This window comes from Melanotaenia boesemani, chromosome 24 (genome assembly GCF_017639745.1).
Source record: "Melanotaenia boesemani isolate fMelBoe1 chromosome 24, fMelBoe1.pri, whole genome shotgun sequence".
NCBI lineage: Eukaryota > Metazoa > Chordata > Actinopteri > Atheriniformes > Melanotaeniidae > Melanotaenia > Melanotaenia boesemani.
The window spans coordinates 21,787,751-21,807,163 of record NC_055705.1 but is presented as its reverse complement, the minus strand read 5'-3'; the positions used below and the strand labels follow the sequence as shown (position 1 = coordinate 21,807,163).

The following is a 19,413-nucleotide window of genomic DNA, read 5'->3' as shown; positions in this document are numbered from 1 at the left end:
TTTACTCATATGTTGACTTCTTTTTCGTGAAAAACCCATACGTTACTAATCGAGGAATTTATTTTGACAGCAAAGTAAGTTTCCTTCAGCTGCGCATGCGCCGAATCGGTCTATGGTAGAAACCCAGCGCCCCCAATGCAACGGGAAACCAATGCAGTTCTCCAACGCCTGGTGGCGCTTAGTTAAAGGTGGAAAAAATATCGAGATAACGGTTTACTTATTTTCAAAAACTAGAGAGGGTCTTTGTTAAACTTCAGGAACAGGAAGCAAACAGAATAACACAAGCTTGCAACAACTTAATGTTATAGCCAATAATAATAATAATAATAATAATGTGTTAATTCCACAGATTAATCTCTGCAGTAACTTGTTAATTATGACAGCTCAATTTAAAAGTATTGGTAGCAACAATAGCCATTTATGTATTTGGTATGGGGTCAATACCAAATCTTGCACTATTGCACACCACTAATGCTGCATCATGTTGTTCCTAGAGGAAGCACTTGATGCAACTATTGTGGAATTTTTCTTAAACAAAAGCACAATGAGAAGTGAAGTAAAAGTTTAAAAATACCTTATCAGAAGGGTAGTAGTCTGATGAAAGCATACAGCAGTCTAGGAGTGTTCTACTGGTAAAAAAAATGGCATGAGGCTTTTACTATTACACATTATCAACTTAACAGAAGACAGGCTTCCAGATGTCTAGCTCGGCTCTATCTGTCCTCTGTCCTCAGTCAGGCCTCCATGACACTCTAAGGACAGAAACCCAGGCAGCGCAGGCCCAGACATTGCATACTCTAAGCAGATATGATGCATAATGTTCAGATAACTGAGTAAATATCAAAAATAAAAATTTCATGGTGTTAGCAAAGCATGATGCTGGTACCAGGAATCAGTTTTGCCAAAATGGACTTTAACATCCAATGGAATCCAAAAATCTCCACCCTCAGCCATTAAATTAGATTGGTCACCTAATGAGCCTTGGAAAAAAACGCTCTCATTAATAAGGTAATTCTCATGTCATAGCTTGGCTTTGCTGTTTGTTTGCAGCCTAATCTAGTGGTTTCAATTTTGTCTGATCTCATGAGCCCTCAAAGAAACAAGTTTCTTGAAAAATGGTGCAGCAACTTCAAAGCCACTCCCACATCCATGCACAGACTTTGTGGCTGATGATGACTTCGCTCGGCTAAGTTGGCAGTGCATTTCCTCAGAGATGTTTAAATTTGTCTGTTTTATAGTATGTCACAAGCCTGTTGCCATAGAGACAATCATAACTCAGATTTGTTAGCACGCTGCTTCACTTTTTGACATATTGAGCAGTTTTCTTAAATCTTATTGTTGCATAGCCACAAAAGTTAGCTAACAGACTCTTCTCTACTTATATTTAGCTTGTGATATGTCACATTTCTCCAGACTCTCCTGTCATGGGTGAAATGAGATCTTGGGCTTCAAAGGGAATTGCCGAAGGATGATCCTGCAGTTTACCATTTTCTATGAACACTCATTGGTCAGTTTATTTGCTTGTTTAATGCAAATATCTAAGCAGCCAATCACATGGCAGCAACTCAACAGATTTAGTCATGTAGACAAGGTGAAGACGCCTTTCTGAAGGTCAAACTGAACATCAGAACAAGGAAGAAATGGGATTTAACATGCACACTTCCTAAAAAGTTCTTCTCGTCTGCCACTAGAGGTCAGTGTGGTTTTACACCCAAAACAGCCTCCAAGAGATTTATTTATTTATATTCTTGCTGTAAATTGAATTTAGTAACATGCGATCTGAAGACATTAATCAACAATCAATCTAATCAACATTTAAATTATATTTTTATCCCTTTTTTTAATATTAATCAAAGTCTTGTTGTTGTTTGTACAAATTTCAGAAGTTATTAATTCTCAAATAATTATATTTTTACTCTGTGGGTAATTTTTGGGAGTCGCCAGTGGGACCACTGAGAGACTTAAGGCAGACGAAACAGCTCTGGCCTGAACCAAAACAAATGCTGTTATCAAATTTGGCTCCCTGTGCTGGCCTTGAATGGCTGGCTGAAAGCTCCCTGGAATGTTTTGTTGATGGACGCTCAGTCCCCCACCCTCCCCTCACCCTCTTCACGGGCGATGGACTTCAACCTGGATCAGCCCTCAAGGATGCCCCACTATCATCAGGTGGCAGAGACTGTGAGGGAGAACTGGGGCAAAGTTCATATGCTCACTTCTACGCACACACACGCACCACACTCAAGTACATGACTACAGATACACCTCCCCGTTATTCACTGCCTTGCTGTCCTTCCACCTCCTTCCACTCCCGGGCAGTGGGTTCATTGGACGCGCTCTGAGAATGCAGCTGCGTCTGCACTTGCTGCGATGGGAGTCCCCCCCCCCCCCCCCCCCCCCCCCCCCCCCCCCCCCCCGCCACGTGTTTCTCATGTTGTGATTGTCTGAGTTATGTTCTTGTATGTACTGAGGAGTGTTTTTCTGTATCTCAATAATGGGCCCTTAGGCCCAGTGTGGAGATGCCTATTTTTTATCCTCTCAGCTACATCTTACTCCCTAATGTTCCTTTCACCTATATCTAAGACAAGGAGCGCTGTAGAAATGGCTGCTCCGTCAGTGTATGCCTGTTCTGTTTGTGTCATCATATGTTGTTTTGTCTAGTCTTGGATGGGTTGTACTGAAAACATGAATTTCCCTGCAAAGGGATTAATAAAGTATTTTTCTTTCATTCATTATTTTTCATTCATTTCATTTCATTTCATTCATTTTTCAAGCATGTTCATGCAAGTAGGAACCATAGAGACCTTTTAACCCTGCAACGCTCCAGACAACCAACACAAGTCACAGAGCTGAATCACCTGGCCTCAAGGTTTCTGTTCTAGTCACTGATGAACCTCAGAAGAGCTGGAGGTCTTTCTTTAGGACTTTTCTTTGCCTTGTATCAGGACTTTAGGAGAAATAAAGCAGCACTTTAAAGTCTAACGACAACTCCAAAGCAGAAAAAGTTAGGACCGTATGGATGGAATGACTGGGACATAGTGGTGGGTGTTGAGCCATGTTGGGTGGCCGTCAAATGATGTTTAAAATAAGTAGCATTTGCATTTAAAAAGTTAAACATCTTCAGTTCTTTTTTTGTGAACAAGTTAATCTTTTTTATAGACATTATGTTCTAACTAAATTAGACATAAATGAGCATTATAATCAAAGGTTTCCCTTTAAGAATAATGGAATAGAAGTAGAGAATATACAGGAAGTATTGGTACCTTGTATATGTCCAGTTATTTGCTAGCTAATATTCAGGTTTATTCAATGAATATTAATTCGATAAAGATTTTCTAATAAATAAATGAATAAATAAAATAAAGGTTAAAAAAAAGACTCTTATATTGAGTCTAATACCTTCCAAAAATTCCAAACTCATTCAGTCTTTTTTAACTGGACTGTCATTAACTTGAACATTTAACATGCTAACTGAGGCCTGGAGAGTCTGAGATGTAGCTTTGGGATTTTATTTTCTTTTTTAACAGTTTCTCGGAGTATAGCATAGTCTGACCATGAAGTAAACTTGCTGGGAAGCTTTGCAACTTCCTTGTAAAGACGGACTCCAAATAGTTTAGAAAAAACCTTATAAGCCTTCTCAGATTGATGGGAAGCTTCTCTAAAATCATTGCTGATGTCTTTCCTCCTTGACATTGTGTTACCAAACAAGATTTTCAAGTTATTTTACATTATTTTACACCCTGACAATAGTCTCTTTGACCCTTTGTTTTTTGCATGTGGCTGTTTGCATTTGTGTTTTGGATGCGAAGTGTCATTTAATCTGTCTTTAAATGTTTATTTCTTTGCACATAGCTCAGATTAAAGGTAGCAGCGAATGCTGAAAACATGCTTAAGCCCTAACAAATTAACACTTGTGCCAACACAGAAACAAGCAAACCTGGATCACACGCATCAACAATAACAGAAATGATAACAATAGTGTTTAGAGACGGCACGGATTAGCCTTAATCTGCAGGATCTGTGTGGTTGTTGCTCATTGAGAAGCTAGATACCCTTATCTATCACAATGACACCTCGGAGAACGAGGTGTAATCTGTTTGTTGGGAGATTATCAAAACCAATCCAAGTGTTTGGGTTTGGGGCAGGGGGGTCCTCCCCACGAAGATCACCGGCAGAATTACTGACATAATTACCAAGATAATCTGATGAGCAGATGTCAGACCCTCCCCAGCCTAACAATGCACATTAATGCTGCCTTTTTGTTCACCTCTGAGTGTGATTTCTACAGGAAAGAAGGGCTGTTTTCCATCTTTATCTGAGCATGTGAAGAGTTATGTGCTCAGGGATGCAGAATAACCTCCTGCAGCCAGAAGGTGGCAGCATTTCTGTAGCTTGTGGTTGCACTGAAGCCTCTGACGCATTTGTTTGAGCACACACACCACTGTGAGATGGCTGTTTTCCCTTTTTGTAAATATGCAGCAAAATGCAGCATAAGCATAACAGTAAATCAAATCTCAGAGAAAAACACACTTCTTCTGCTGCTTTTAGGTAAAAATCACTTTCCCATGAAACAGTGAATATAAATAGAACTAAAGGACAGAAGGTGAGGGACTGAATTGGGAAACTCGACGTTCCAGCTGGAGAGGAATACCCACAGATTTAAAAATAGGCCACAACAATCTTTATATAACAAGTGGGACCTCAGGTTTCTTTACAGTCTTACTGCCTGACAAATGAATGGTTACAATCCAGCATTATCCTTATTAATCCAAATGAGCTCAGTACCTCTGACAATCACATTTAAAAACAACTGAACTTGTATTTTACTGATTCATTTGACGCATATTTCAATAAAGCATTTGAACTTTAGGGCTTTTTTGCTTTCGTTTTGCAGCAACAGAAACAGATTTTCTGTTCTTAAACGGGTTTGTTTTCTGTATGAGAAAGCAGTTAGAGACGGAGAGGCGGGGTTTGTCTTTCTTGAATGGAGAAAGCAGCCAATAGGAAACGAGATATTTGCATGATTGACAGGCACTGCCCCTGCAAGACGCCCCGCCCTCTATGACTCTGTGTTTTATTCTGTTTTTGGAGCAGCAGCGTCACATGTTGTTTTGCTCCACCATCACGTCGCTTACTGGTTTTATTCCTTCGCTGTTTCTTCTCTGATCGGACGCATTTATGTGTGGCTGTAATGGACTAGAATAAAACGGGTTTATTTCTGTTCTTTACTGTGAGTTTTTCTTTATTTATTTTTTTAAAGAGGAGAAAACAGAGTTAAAAGCGAAGCGGAGAGAAATGGCAAGTCCTCCGGCGACGGGAGGACACCTGTTATCTAATGGGACGAATGACGTGAAGAAGTGCGGATACCTGAGGAAGCAGAAACACGGACACCGGCGCTTTTTCGTGCTCCGGGAGCCCACGGAGCGCTGCCCTGCACGGCTGGAGTATTATGAAAGCGAGAAGAAATGGAGGAACAAGTCCGCCGCCAAGCGGGTCATAACTTTGGACTCCTGTTTGTGCGTAAACAAGCGCGCAGACGCCAAACACAAACACCTCATCGCCCTCTACACCAAGGACGAGTACTTCGCTGTTGCTGCAGACAGCGAGCAGGAGCAGGAGAGCTGGTTCAGGGTCTTGACTGATTTAATAGCAGAGGGGAAGGTCTTCGACAGTCCCGCGTCCACATCCTCCTTAGTGGGCTTTGAAGAAACCAGCTATGGACTCCTTTCTCCTGCAGCGGCTAACTATAAGGAGGTTTGGCAGGTCAACTTGAAATCCAAAGGTTTGGGTCAGATCAAAAACCTGACCGGGGTGTACAGGCTGTGTTTATCCAGCAGAAACATCAGCTTCGTCAAACTTAACTCTGAAACTGCTGCTGTCAGTTTGCAGCTGATGAACATCAGGAGATGTGGCCACTCAGACAGCTTCTTCTTCATAGAGGTGGGCAGGTCGGCGGTGACCGGGCCGGGGGAGTTCTGGATGCAGGCGGAGGACTCAGTGGTGGCGCAGAACATCCATGAGACCATCCTGGAGGCCATGAAGGCCATGAAGGAGCTGTCCGAGTTCAGGCCCAGAAGCAAGAGCCAGTCAGCCAGTACTAACCCCATCTCTGTGCCCATGAGGCGCAACCTTAACAACCTCCCCCCAAGTCAGACCGGGCTGGTGAGGAGGTCCAGAACTGACAGCATGGCCACCACATCCCCAGGGAGGAAATTTACTTCCTGTCGGATAAGAACATCCAGTGAGGGAGACGGGAGCGTGACCCGGCCAGTGTCCATGTCCATATCCGTGAGTGGGAGCCCCACCAGTTCCAACTCCAGGGACCACGTCAGCAGACCCCACACCCTCAGCAGTGGGCGCACCTGCAGGATGCTCGAGTTCAACTCCAACCTCCATCATAGCCGGTCCATGCCGGTTTCAAACTCCCCTCCAGCAGCCTCCAGCCCAATCAGCATGTCCCCTAGAGGTGGGGGTGCCATCTCCACCCCCGACAAAGCCAGACGTCCCTTCAGCTGTAGCGCCTCCATTTCCGGTTCCCTTAGCGACACCGGCTTTATGCTATGCGATGACTACAGCTCTAGCCCAGGAGAACCAAAGTTCCTCTCCCTGACCCGCAGCGACACCCCTGACTCCCTGTGCAGCACGCCCCCATCTCGTGACACCAGCGACCCTTGTGGCTACATGATAATGGAGGGCGCAAACGGCATCAGGTCCGGGGGTGAGGTTTTGGCTTACAGGAAGCGCACACACTCCCTCACCACGCCACGACAGCAGAGGGTGGTGGCGCCCCTATCCTCGGCTTCCTTGGATGACTACACCATGATGAGGTTGGCCCACGGTCACAACTCCCACTCTGCCTCCCCCAAAGTGTGCTACCCCAATGATTATGGAGACATAGAAATAGGTTCGTCCAGGAGCTCCAGCAGTAACCTTGGTGATGACGGCTACATGCCAATGACACCAGGTGTCGCACCTCAATCAGTCAAGGGAGACAACTACGTCCCCATGAGCCCCATGTGTGTCTCAGCTCCAAAGCAGATTGTGAACCCCAGGGCGCACCCCCAGGCAGCCACTAATGGTGGCTACAAAACCAACTCCCCCTGCAGCAGCTCGTTGGAGGACAATGGCTACATGAGGATGTGGTGCGGCTCCAAATCATCCATTGAAAGCCCTGATAGACACGGCGAATACATGAACATGTCGCCTGGAAACCCACCTCCTCTCCAGACGCCGCCTGACCACTACATGGGGCTCATCGCAGGTGAACCGACGTCGGTTCGGCCCGCCTATCAAACCGGCTCCCTCACGCTGCCTGCCAAGTTTCAATCCAAGAGTGAAGAAGCCGACCAGTACGTCTTGATGAGCCCACAAAGTTTGAAGCCAAGGGTGGGGGAGTCGGATTATTACTCTGTGATGCAAACGTCCCCCCTGAGCCCCTCGGCGTCATCCACGGCCCGACATAACCGAGCAGAGAGCCTGCCTTACAGGGGGAGACTAGGCCGTCCTAATAGGCTATCTCTGGACACCCTGAGGACACTCCCCAGCATGAACGAGCACCCCCTCCCAGGGGAGCCCAGGAGCCCCGGTGAGTACATCAACATCGACTTCACCAGAATGTCCCCGCCTTCTTTAGTTTCCACGGCAAGTAAGTCTTCATCGCTGGGGTCCAGCGGCGGGGGTGCGGGAAGGCCATCATTGACGGACTACATCAACCTGGAGCTGGGTTCACACTCGCCCAGAGAAGCTGACTCTCCTGCGGAGAGGTTGGACACGCTCCCAGAATTATCCTGCTCAGAGGAAGATGGCGAGAAAAGCACCCAGCACCTCGATGATGAGGTGAAAAATGACTACACTGAAATGACATTTGGGATGACCAGCTCTCCCCCACAGTGTGTTCCACAACACTCAGGAAGGTGTGTTTCATCATCACTTATTTTAGGCTTCGGATAAAATTTTTCAAAAAGTGTAAATCTGATCATTAACTCTGTTTTCCAGCAGCCTGAGCAGCAGGGAGAGGCGACCCTCTCTGGAGGATCAGAATGTCCCAGAAAACATCAGTGTCTTCCTCCTTGGGGCCTCCTCCTCCTCCATGGTGGACCCAGATTGCTCTGCCAAGGTCATCCGAGCCAATCCGCAGGGACGCCGGCGCCACAGCTCGGAAACCTTCTCCTCCACCGCCACCGTGACCCCAGTCTTTCCCTCCTTTGCCCACAGTGAAAATGTGAAAAGGCCCAGCTCAGTGGAAAACATCTCATCCAGGAGCAGCGAGGGTTCGGACGAGGAGTGTGACAGCCCCGTGAACCGACAGAGCTCAGCCGGCTACCCCAACGGACTGAACTACATCGCCTTGAACCTGCTGGACAAAAGGGATGTAGAGAAATGTGGAGACCTGGTCGGCTTCAAACGCACCAGTAGCTGCAAAGGGGGCATCAATGGATTACACAGTACGCCGTATGTCTGTCTGGGGTTCAAGGAGGCTGCAACCACTGCCAAAGGTGGGTGAGATTTAAATTCGGGCATATAGTAGCCTAAATCTTCATTTTCTGAACTTAACAAGATGTAACTGAGCCATCAGTGGCCAAGTGTTCCAGATTAGGGTCACGTGTGTCTTCTATCACCAGCTTTAAGGGTGTCATAAGTGTTATTTTAATTGCAATAAATAGTGGTTTTAATGCATGAAAAGAAACTATTACTGTAGAGTGATAAGCCAGATAGGGGAGGAAAAAGAAAAAGTAGGGAAAAAAACAAGGAAGTTTGATTTCAAATTAGCTCCATGCATTACAAAGCATGTAACTTATAATAAGTGGTGCTGATGCTGCGTTCATTACTCCACCTAAACTCGTCATTTAAACAGCAGCCTTCTGTTCAGCGTTGTGCAAATACAAAAAAGGGACATTTGTCTTTTTTCCTCCTGTTTCTGAGCTCTTTGGTGCGACCCAATAATTTCCCGCAACGTGTGAACACAACACAAGGCTGACGTGAACGTTACCGGAGCTGAGAGCTGGGAAGTAAACAAGCACCATGACGGTAGCAGGGCTGCTATTTGCAGGCTGCAAATGCCAAAAATACACATTTAGCGCCGCATTCACAGATGGAAGTAACAGATTAGAGATTTATTCCAAACTTTTTTTTGCAATAAGCATCAAGTTATTCATGAAACGGAAGCATGAAATCGGTTTTCATGTCATTAGCAGCAATGCTTCTGTCAGTTGTAATGTCACCCTGAGCCTCGGGCGCTTCCGGTTGTTGTTGTTTTTCACTCGGGTAGGCTCGAGGATGTGTTGCACATTAGCGTGACCTCTACAAACCCCCTCCCCTTCCCCTCCTGTGATCAATACTGCATCCCAGAATATCCAAACAAAGCTGCTGCCAGCGTGGGACAGCAGGACGTCATGCTGGAGGCCGTAAACGCACCACAGGGCTTTAAAGTCTACACGACATCCCTCTAAGTTTGACCCCCTCTTCTCAGTTAGCGTATGTGCTCGTCTGCACGTAGAGGTTTTGGTGGGGCTGGGTAAGGGGGAGGGGGTGAACCCCGACATGTGAGGCCCAGCGCTTGTGTGTGTATGAGTGTGTGTGTTGTGAAGAGGGGGTTGGCGTCAGGTAACCGGAGGTCACGCTCCGCATTCCTGCCAGAGCTGGTTTAAAAAGTTGCTGTAAAAGAGGCCTGTTTGTGTGTCCCGCTCATTAGAATGAAAGTGGCTTTTTATTTCACCACAAAGCCCCTGTGTACAGAGAGAAGGTTTCATTTTTAGCACACGTAACACAAAAATGCCACCTTAGTAACTCGTACGTGCACCATCAGTGCGACAATGACGCTCCGGTAAATCAAATCAGACCCTTTCACCCCAAGTAATGGAAAATGAACTCTTCTGTACTAAACAGCTTTAAATTGGACCATAATAAATGTGAGATGAAGTTTGAGGAATTAAAAATGTTGTTGGTTTGCACGTCCTCTGTGCTCATACATGATATTTTCATGGTTCTAGTAAAACCACAGTATCTCACAGAAGTGAGTACACCCCTCACATTTTTGCAAATATTTTATTATATCTTTTATGGGTCAATATTATAGAAATTCACCTTTGACATACAGAATATTAAACTTTAGTTTCTATAGTGTTTTCCCATGAAAAGACATGAGAAAATATTTGCAAAAATGTGAGGGGTGTACTCACGTCTGTACTTCAGAGGGACAAGAGAAAAGAACATACATGTGGGCTCTAGCACGTACACATGCAGTTGTATGTTCTCTCTTTTTTTCCCTCCCACTAAAGGGATCCCTTTTTTTCCAGCCTGCATCTTTGAACACTTGGCAGAGACGTGCACAGCTCACAAGAAGTCAGGATATTCTGCTTTTTGTATGTCAGAACATAAAGATTTTCTCTAAACATTTGAATTCACGTGTGCTAATGTTGAATGTTGTAATATATATTGTATTTATTTTTTTGCAGGTTTAAGTCATTGTAGATGTAATCTGATAGGATGTGTGTTTAGAGACTTATGGGTTGGTTTATTTTTCGCTGCTGCTGCATGGCTGTTATGTGGGAATGCGAATGAATGCGTGCATAATGGGTCAGGATGGCACGTGCACTCTGCTGCCCTTCTGCCTCATTAGGTTGTTCACTTAGCAGAAGTAAGACAAGCAGATAGGAGGAGGGGGGATGGAGCAGCGGAAAGAAGAGGGGAGGGGATTTGGCTTTTTAAAGCAACAACAACAAACCGGCCGTAAGGCCTCGTTTGAGCATGTTGTATTCTGGGAGAGCAGGCAGATTTGATGGCTTGTTTACTGAACTCCCAGTTCCACCTCTGTGGGGTGATGGGGGTCAGAAGGAGTTTTAGAACCATCTTTAATTCTGTGTTTATCAGTACGATATGCTGGAGGCTGCTCTGACCCAAACATCTGCAGGTTTCTGCTCAAGTGTTCGCCCTGTCAGTGGAGAGAAGGGTAACTTCTCTTCCTAAAACCCACCATCCACAGCTGCACTGTGGAATTTAACATTTTTCCCCTTAAGATCCATGTGACAACCCCTATAGGGAGAAACTTCTGTCAACAAAACTGTCTCTTGACAGCTGAATTTTCTCCTTCTCTTCAGATTCCCACCTTGATTCAGTTTAGATGTCTGAGTTAGGGGTCAGGAGTTTGTTTACCTCTCTGTTCTGTCAGCGGTCCAGCCCATGTGACTTGGAGGTGGTGTTTACCGCTGTGCTAACCAAAGCTGGCCGTCTTCATCTGCGGCCCTGGCTAGCCGCAGCTCAGCCAGGTGGATGTTCTGTACCAGACCCAGATTAGCAAAGTCAGCCGTCTCCATTTCCAGCTTCACCACTGACTAATACCGTTTTTATCTGCTGCTGTTGAGCAGCTCCTGCTTCATTTTTGCTGCAGCTAGACTCGTACAAGGCTGTGCAGCCGCCAGGCTTTTGCACAGGCCTGTACAGATTTCACTTTTTGTAGAAAATCTATCAAAGGGGCTTATAAAACGAAAGATCCCCCACTTAACGTTCCTCCAGATGGCCACTTTCCAGAGGGCAAGTGTGTGAGAGTGCATGCAGTTTGGTGAGGAGGGGTTAAACACCAGCCCTCCTGCTCTACCCTCACACACATGCAAAAGCTCATTACACCAATTTTCCTGCCCCGTGCACACATGAGCATGTTAAACTTATATATGCTGCTATATGGCTCTCCGTACTTCACATCTGTACCTACGCCTGATCCCTCCGCTAATGACGGCCCACCATCTGCCGCCCCCGGGGAGCACAACCATCAGCGGCGAGTGTGTGTGTAATGCATGAGCCAGATTAGAGATCCACGTCCATCTACTCAAATCCTGCTTCCCCTTTAACGTCATCCAGTCAGTCAGTTGTACAGCGAGTGATGTCATTGCAAAGAGGATGGGACAGGTAGATCCGAACACATAACCCACAGCGTGTTCTGCAGATCTGTGTTATAGCTGCACAGACATGCATCCCGAAGAGGCTAATCCTAAATTTGGGATCAGGATCTCCTGCTTTGGGTCGGTAGAGGTTCGCAAAAAATGACCTAAAATCTGACTTGGTATTAGTTCAGTGTTGCCAACTCAGTAAGGAACGTTAGCCATCCTAAAAGTCGCTAAATGATGTCATAATCTGATTTGCATAACCATGTTCATGTAGTGTAACAGATGCAGATGTTTACATTTTATTAACTATTCCTTCAGAAAACAACCTGAAATGTCTTGAGAAAAAGTGCAATTTCAAGAATATTTTTCCTTATTTTATCAAGTACATTATAACTTACATATCACAGTGGAGATACAAAACATTTAATCTCAGGTATCTGCAAGAGGAAAAAACTAATGATGGAAGTCCGGCTGTTTTGGCTTTTTTCCCGCTTCTTTTTACTCCAAAATAGCTCTTCAGTGAGTATTACTTCTTCTGTTTTAGTCTAATTTAGCTACTATAATCTCCCTACAATCGAATGTAGATTGTATGGAGATTAATGATCAACATTAACAACTTTTGGAGATTAACGATTTCCGAAAGTGTCTAATAACACTGGAAAACATTTAGAGTTGTCGCTTGTAGCTTAAAAAAGAAAATTTACAAAATAATAACGACTTTGCCACTAAATATAAAGTTTGATACATAAAGTTTCTGAAACATTTTGCATCACCATATACTAAAAACTTTGCTCAAAACACTGTTGTATACAATCTATTACTTATTCTACCGCCCCCTGGTGGACACATTTTACTCTACAATAATTTGAACTATTGCATGATAATAAATGAAAAATATATGCAAATTAATTCAGTTTTTACTTTTTTTAAGGGCCAAATCAAGACTTTAGATTTAGAAACTGTGGATTTTCTGCTCATTATTTCTTGCATCAGGCATTAAGGCCGTTAATAAATGTTAATATTTTAGGTTGTTCACAGGATTTTTTCCCAGTCTTTTTTTTTTTTAAAGCTGCCAATCGATGTAGTTTATTTCCCGCTGCTAAAGTGACACATGGCTCTGTTTTCCTTTTTCTTCCCATCACATGTACTGTTAGAATTACTCACAAAGGTGCACCTGATTGTACCTGTCAGTCTGACTGTCCAGTCCATCCCTGCACAAGTGTGCACAAACACACCAGCATCTAAATACTTTATTTACATCACAAGCTGCCAAACAACAGAGCGGTTCGTATTAAGCCAAGCCAGGAAATGCAGAAATGCCGTGTTATATGATATATAGAGTACAAACATGGACACATAACCCTGAAGGCTCTTGTGTCAGAGTTTCCAGGCGGTGTGTTGAGAGTGTGCATGTGTGTGACTGTTCAGAGAGGCGGAGGGGGGCTAAAGTAGGCCGGGATGTTCCAGACAGAAGCGCTAGCTGCTAGATAACTGCGTGGCCAGCGTTCCCCACATTTAGCCAGCCACGGCTCCAGATGAGATTACCGCCTCTGTGGGAGAGATTAGACGGCCGGGAGTAGATATCGAGAGGATGTAACCTCCTCGGTTAGCAGCTGGGGGAATACGTAACCCAAGGTGGTTGTTTGTTTGCTTCAGGCTGACTGAAACTTAACACCTGTCAAATGCACAGATGAGCTCTGGCATGTGAGCTTTAAAACCCAACATTTCCTCCATATTCTTCCCTGTTTAATCATTTTATTACACTTGAAATATCTTTTTCCTGTTAAAAGACTGAAGATAATTGTTTTTCTAGGCCCTTTCTTTCTATGTGCACCAAATGACAGCTTTACAAGTGGTAACTTTCCTGGAAACAAGAAAAACGGGCTTGCTTTCACGTTGACTGCTACACATTTTTGAGGTTGTCTGACTTGCTTTTTAAAGATTTTCATCAGCCTTGCAGTGATAGAAACCCAAAGACAATGGATAGTTTTAACCTTCCTGAAAAGTCTAAAGCTTTTCTTCAGCTACAAAACCTCTGCATCCTCCCTTCCCCCCTCTCTACACCAACTCTGCCTCTACTTGCATGTGATAAAACGCCATAAAACCCACGTAAATATCAACATCTGTTGCAGCATGACGACAAAGAGGGTTTGCATGCGTGTATAATGTTGTAGATGCTACAGTAGTGCTTGCTGCTGGTCCTGTGCTCAGCGGGTGTCCATAGCAACAAGGCAACAGTGCGACATGAGACCCCCAACCCCCAACGTTCTACAGATTATGTAATTACGACCGTTGCAGAGCAGTCCCCTTCCCCACTGAAACACACATATGAACACATACATACATAGCGCTGTGAAGCCATAAGCCCTCGTTGCTTAAATATTGCCAGGAAAGAGGAAATGCATGCACCTGTTTATGGAAAGATGTGAAAGTATAAAGAGAAATGCAGCCTATAATCAAAAAAGTCAGGATGCAAGTCAGTGTTTGGTATTGACTTAATTATGAACCCTCTTAGACAAGCTTGTAGTTTTCAGGGATAGTTCCTCAGGCTTTTTGAAGGACCTTCCAAAGCTCTTCTTTAGACGTTTCTGCCTTTTGTTGCATTCTCTGCAACAATAATGTTGATATCCGGGCTCTGGGGAGGATTTATACCTCCATCAGTCCTGTTGCAGCTGATTTTCAGTCCAGTTCTTGAGTCATGTGACATACCTCAGCCTTTTCTCCCGGTTTCCTGTCCTTAAGTACGGCTTCTTGATAACCAGCCCACCATGAAGATCATTTATGATGAGGCTTAGACCAACAGTAGATGGGTCAACTTTTCTTTGTGTCCTTTGATTGCCTAGACCCCAGAAAAGTGTCATAAAGTGAACAGAATAACATGTAAATCTTAGTTTACTGTTATTTATTCTCACTTTTTGTGCCAATAACCAGTTAAATTAGGTGCAAATTGCTAATTTTCAAGCTCACCTTGATCATCTCAAGGAAACAAAGCTCATTTTCTTGCGATAACCATCTAGTTACTGGTTATCTCCAGAAAACAAAAGGTAGATTTTTACGATTTCCGATCCAGTTTAAAATATTTTCTTTGCATAGTTGCCTGGTCTGTTGATACAACAGTGGCTCATCCTGTGAGTTATGAGTCTTTGCTTTGCTTGAAATGTTCATAAGTCGGTGGTAAGTTGCTTAAAGAGCTCTTTCTCTGAAAGTTAAGTGGGTAAAAAATTGAAAAATGGCTATAGAAAAACTTTGAAAGCCCTTCAGAAAGTCTTGAAAACTATTGCTCAAGACCACATTGGAAGATTATAAGAAATCTCGACTGCTTGGAGGCAAAATATAAAGAAATTTGGACAATACAACAGTCTCTAAAGAGCTTCACCAGCAAAACAGCCGGTGTGTTAAAAAGAAACGTAGCTGCACAGTTTTCTGTCTGATGTGTGCTGCACTCGCTGTTCTGGGTTTTCAGACAAAATGAGTTTCCTTGTTTGTGCGGCTCATTAATCTGAGTCTGTGAATGAGTTCATACTGTTCGGTAACAGAGAAACACTGTGTTCTCTCAATCCTCTCATGTCTGATTATTTGGCACCTGTGTTGCAATCAGACCACAAACTAGGATGAAAAATTTGTAAAATATTATTTCCATTAACTTTCTTTTCTTTTTTCCTCTCTTCCAGACTGAAGGACTCATCCGTCCTCGTATATGGCATCTTGACTCAACTGCTGCTCAAGAAAGAAAACAAAAATGAAACAACTCAGCCCCAAAAGACTGTAAATGCATTACAGGGGCTTTACACTTACACACACACACACACACACACACACAGCAAACAAGCAGGTCGCCGTCTATGCATGTAGGAATCCAGGACAAGTGTGTTTGTGTGTGCATAGGTGGATGTGTGTTGCTACGTCTCACGTTCCCTGCACTTTGAGAGGCCATTTCTCCTGTGACCCAAATTTTGGCACAAGCACAGACGCAAAGATAGTCAGACAATAACGAAGCTCTCATGGTACCAGATACTATTTATTTACTTGAGGGTAGTTTTATGTCTGTGTGTGAATGTATGAGTGTGTTTCTGAGACGAAATACGAGCAACTGGTATGCCAGTGAACAATGAAACCTGCTACATGGCTTACAGGGAGGATACCAAGGTACACTGAGTATAAATATATATATTTAGATTAGATATTTTATTTATTTTTGGATGTTGAATGTTGGGTAAAATTTAACCAATGCCTTAATGTGTATACTGTCCTTATGTTTTGTATTAAATAAGAGGTAAATATTCTATTATGATATGTTTGTTTGGACCTCCATCTATATTGTTATTTTCTGGTGGAAACAAATTGCCTAGTTTACCATTAATTATATATTATTTCAGAAATGTACAGAGACAGTGGGGCTGCTCGAGATCTGATTTATTCTAATGATATTGAATTATTTTCTTAATAATTTCTTAATAACTCCAACCCAGTTTATTTATTTGTCCAGTTGAAAGCGTTGGCTTTGCTAAAGTATATTTCTAAATGTCTATATGAATTATGCATATCTTTATAACTCAGCTCAGACCCTACAACACCAGGCACTGTACCTCCCACAGTTCCTCAGTCACTTTAGCCTGAAGACCTCACACACTCCTACCTGCAAACCTACGGCCTGTTCAGCTCGACACAGGCCGCCCTGCTGTGATATTGTTGACTGTACAACTCTCTAGTTGAGGTGATAATGGAGGGGTAGAACCAACCAAAATGGTGAATGTTGGGGCATGGTTTGGGCAGTTAGGGGTTGAAGTAAAGGAGGAGAAATAAGGTTGTGCTACATGGAAAAAGTAATGCAGGAAGGGCTTACAGCCACATCTGGCACCATTATGGAAGGTCACTGAAGAATCGTTGATCTGGAAATAAAAACTACACGACAGACAGCATAAAAACTAGTTGAGAAAATTATATAATATTAGACTTTAAATCAAGTATCTATAGTACCACGAAATGTGCAGTATAATTATGTAACAGTTCTGGGATGATGCACATAGAGAGGTAGAAGTGAGAAGACTTGACCTCATGTATTTTACAACAGTATCTTGCTGAAGTTAGCTAACGTCACAACCATTAGCCAAAAGCTAAGACCAAGTAAAAGAACAGAAAAACTTTGGACTTTAAAAAGTGTGGCCGAGATTTTTAGTTAATGGCCCATAAATGCTAAAGCTAATGTAGCATAAAACTAGTAGGCCAATTTGGAAAGGAAATATATTCATAAGAATTTTACTAATGCTAGCTAACAGTAGTAGTAGTAGTATGCTTACTGCTAAGACTAGCTAGTATTAGCTAATATTAGCTTCAGTTCATTTAGCTACTGGTTATACCAGTAAACATTCAGATTGTGTCTATTAATTTAATCTAGAGTTAAATGTGTTGTCATTTAGTAGTTATAAGGTTCTGTTGTAATTTAAAGAAGTTAAACTAAAACAATTTAATTGAACGTTTGAAAAACTGCATCTTGACTGTGGTTTTTGTGCCGTCCACTGTGCCGACTCCAACTGGCTCACAGCCCCTTTAGTGTACAGTAGACTGTAAAACTGTAAATGTCTGAATGTATCGCTGAGCTGGTGGAAACACAGCTAATTTAAAATGACAAGTTTTAAGTAATATTGGAGCTGTACCACACTAAGTTATATCTATTTATCTTCAGAGTTTTGAGTGTGTACATTGTGTATATATTTCAAATAAAATATACTGAAAGAAATCTATTGGATTTACATAGAGTACGTAGATTTGAGCTAGGTTCAAATGATATTCCCGTGTAAAGACTTTGGCTACAGATTTATTAAAGGGGATGTTTTCTTTTGCTTTTGGGGTGTACAGTGAATTATATGCTTTTCTCCCTCACAGTCTCTGTGATTATATATAAATAAAAAATGTTTATTTTAATATAGAAATCTCTTTGCCTTGTTGACACAATTTACCTAATGGCATATGCAATAGTGACATGAATAAAATCTAGTTTACAACTGTGGAACCAAATGTAACATTGCATTGATTTTTGGTTTTTGCTAAATAGGAGCTGTGTTTGCTCCTTGTACATTTCTCTTTCTGCCAAGGGTTTTGTTTTTCATTGCTGAGAACTTTGTTCTGGATATGTGTTAAAGCTCTTTTCCCATCTGTGTTAATGGGCAGATTGTTCTTTGCTGATTGCTGTTGGATTGAGTCAGTCTGAATGTGTTGTTGTCTTCCATTGTACATAACTCAACATATTGTTTATTGTGATGCTCACAGCAGATAATTATGATTTCTAAATTCTGGTAGTCAAGTCTTGCTTTTGTCTGTATTAATTATGGGTAGCAAACAAAAGAAATAAATTTATTTAAACAGTTACAACTTTGTCCTCTATTTATTTATTGTAATTTTGCAGTTTAGAGAGTGAATTGTTTTCCCATTCATGCTAATAAACAGAGACTTCCTGTATTGTTTTAGTCTTAATAATAGTTTGCATTTATGTGACAGATCTGGTTTATGGGAAGGCCGTATGAGCAGCTGGACTTTTTCTCAATGGAGCCATGCTGTTTTTAATATGGGCAACATGTGGATTGACAATGCATTGCTGAAATAAGTAAGGCTTTGCCCGTAAAAACGGCTTTTATGGAAGGATGCTTTGCTCCAAGATCTATATTGCTCAGTGTTAATAGAGCCATTAAAACAAGGCAGCAATGGTAATAAATCTTGTATCTTTTTTTCTTTACATGATAATATTCAGATTTGCATTTGAGATGCTGCAACTTAACCTAATTTGTTTTGAAACTTTCTAGTACACTTCTAGTAATGTTGAAAATGTTTAGTTTTTTTTGGAGTTATCTTTGTACCATTGGGAACTTTTTAAAACCTAAGGAACCTCAATTAGAGGACGTTGAGAACAGAAGGTCAAACTCTCCCTAAATGGGAATTTTGGAGACTTCGTCTGAATTTTATGTACTAAAAGCTCTCTAATTTTGTTCTGCTTTACTTTATCACAGTTGGTCTTTGCAGCGGTAATGTCCACATATTGTTTTTTTCTGACAGTAATTTATTATATAAATTATTATAATATTCAGATTAATCTTGAAAGTGTTTGGGGGTATTTTTCAGGTAAGCCTGAAACTTTTTGTTTGTGCTATGTGCCATCTTAAACAATATAGAAATTGAAAGTGTCTCAATAAAATTCCCTGGAGTAATAATAGATGAAAAATTGAGCAGGAAAAACCAAACAAAATATATAAATTTAAAGACATCCAACCCAATTTCAGTTCTTTATAAATTAAAGATTGTTTAAATCATTGTACACTATATTATTCCTTCAAAGCATACGTGACTTAATGTGTTGAAGTGACATATAAGACAACAATAAATTCAGTCTTCTTCTGAACCACAATGATCATCAGACCATTTTTAAAAAAAAATTAGTTTACAGTATTGTCCTCTTGACCAACAAAAGACTCCAAATCCCACCACAGTCCTCTTGTCCTGCCTCATGCACTGAAATATCATGCATTTGGCAATGAGTCAAATAGCT

General features: G+C 42.3%; 1 protein-coding gene across 2 annotated transcripts; it reads left to right on the top strand.

Moving 5' to 3' along the window:
* The first annotated feature begins 5,098 nt into the window (after positions 1 to 5,098).
* LOC121635449 (insulin receptor substrate 2-like) lies at positions 5,099 to 18,242 on the top strand. 2 transcript variants are annotated; one of them, XM_041978589.1, is made up of 3 exons: positions 5,099 to 7,910; positions 7,996 to 8,492; positions 15,548 to 18,242. In XM_041978589.1, exons 1-3 carry the CDS (start codon positions 5,293 to 5,295, stop codon positions 15,550 to 15,552), a joined length of 3,120 nt encoding a protein of 1,039 aa, XP_041834523.1. In that variant the 5' UTR covers positions 5,099 to 5,292; the 3' UTR covers positions 15,553 to 18,242. The 2 variants fall into 2 exon arrangements, with proteins under 2 accessions (XP_041834523.1, XP_041834522.1); XM_041978588.1 differs by having other exon boundaries at positions 7,993 to 8,492.
* Positions 18,243 to 19,413: the final 1,171 nt, after the last annotated feature.

Excerpts from the sequence above, each read along its gene's own strand:
- LOC121635449 (XM_041978588.1), top strand. The coding sequence starts at position 5,293 with ATGGCAAGTCCTCCGGCGACGGGAGGACACCTGTTATCTAATGGGACG. Across the intron at positions 7,911-7,992 it reads GTTCCACAACACTCAGGAAG|CAGCCTGAGCAGCAGGGAGA; the intron begins GTGTGTTTCATC and ends TCTGTTTTCCAG.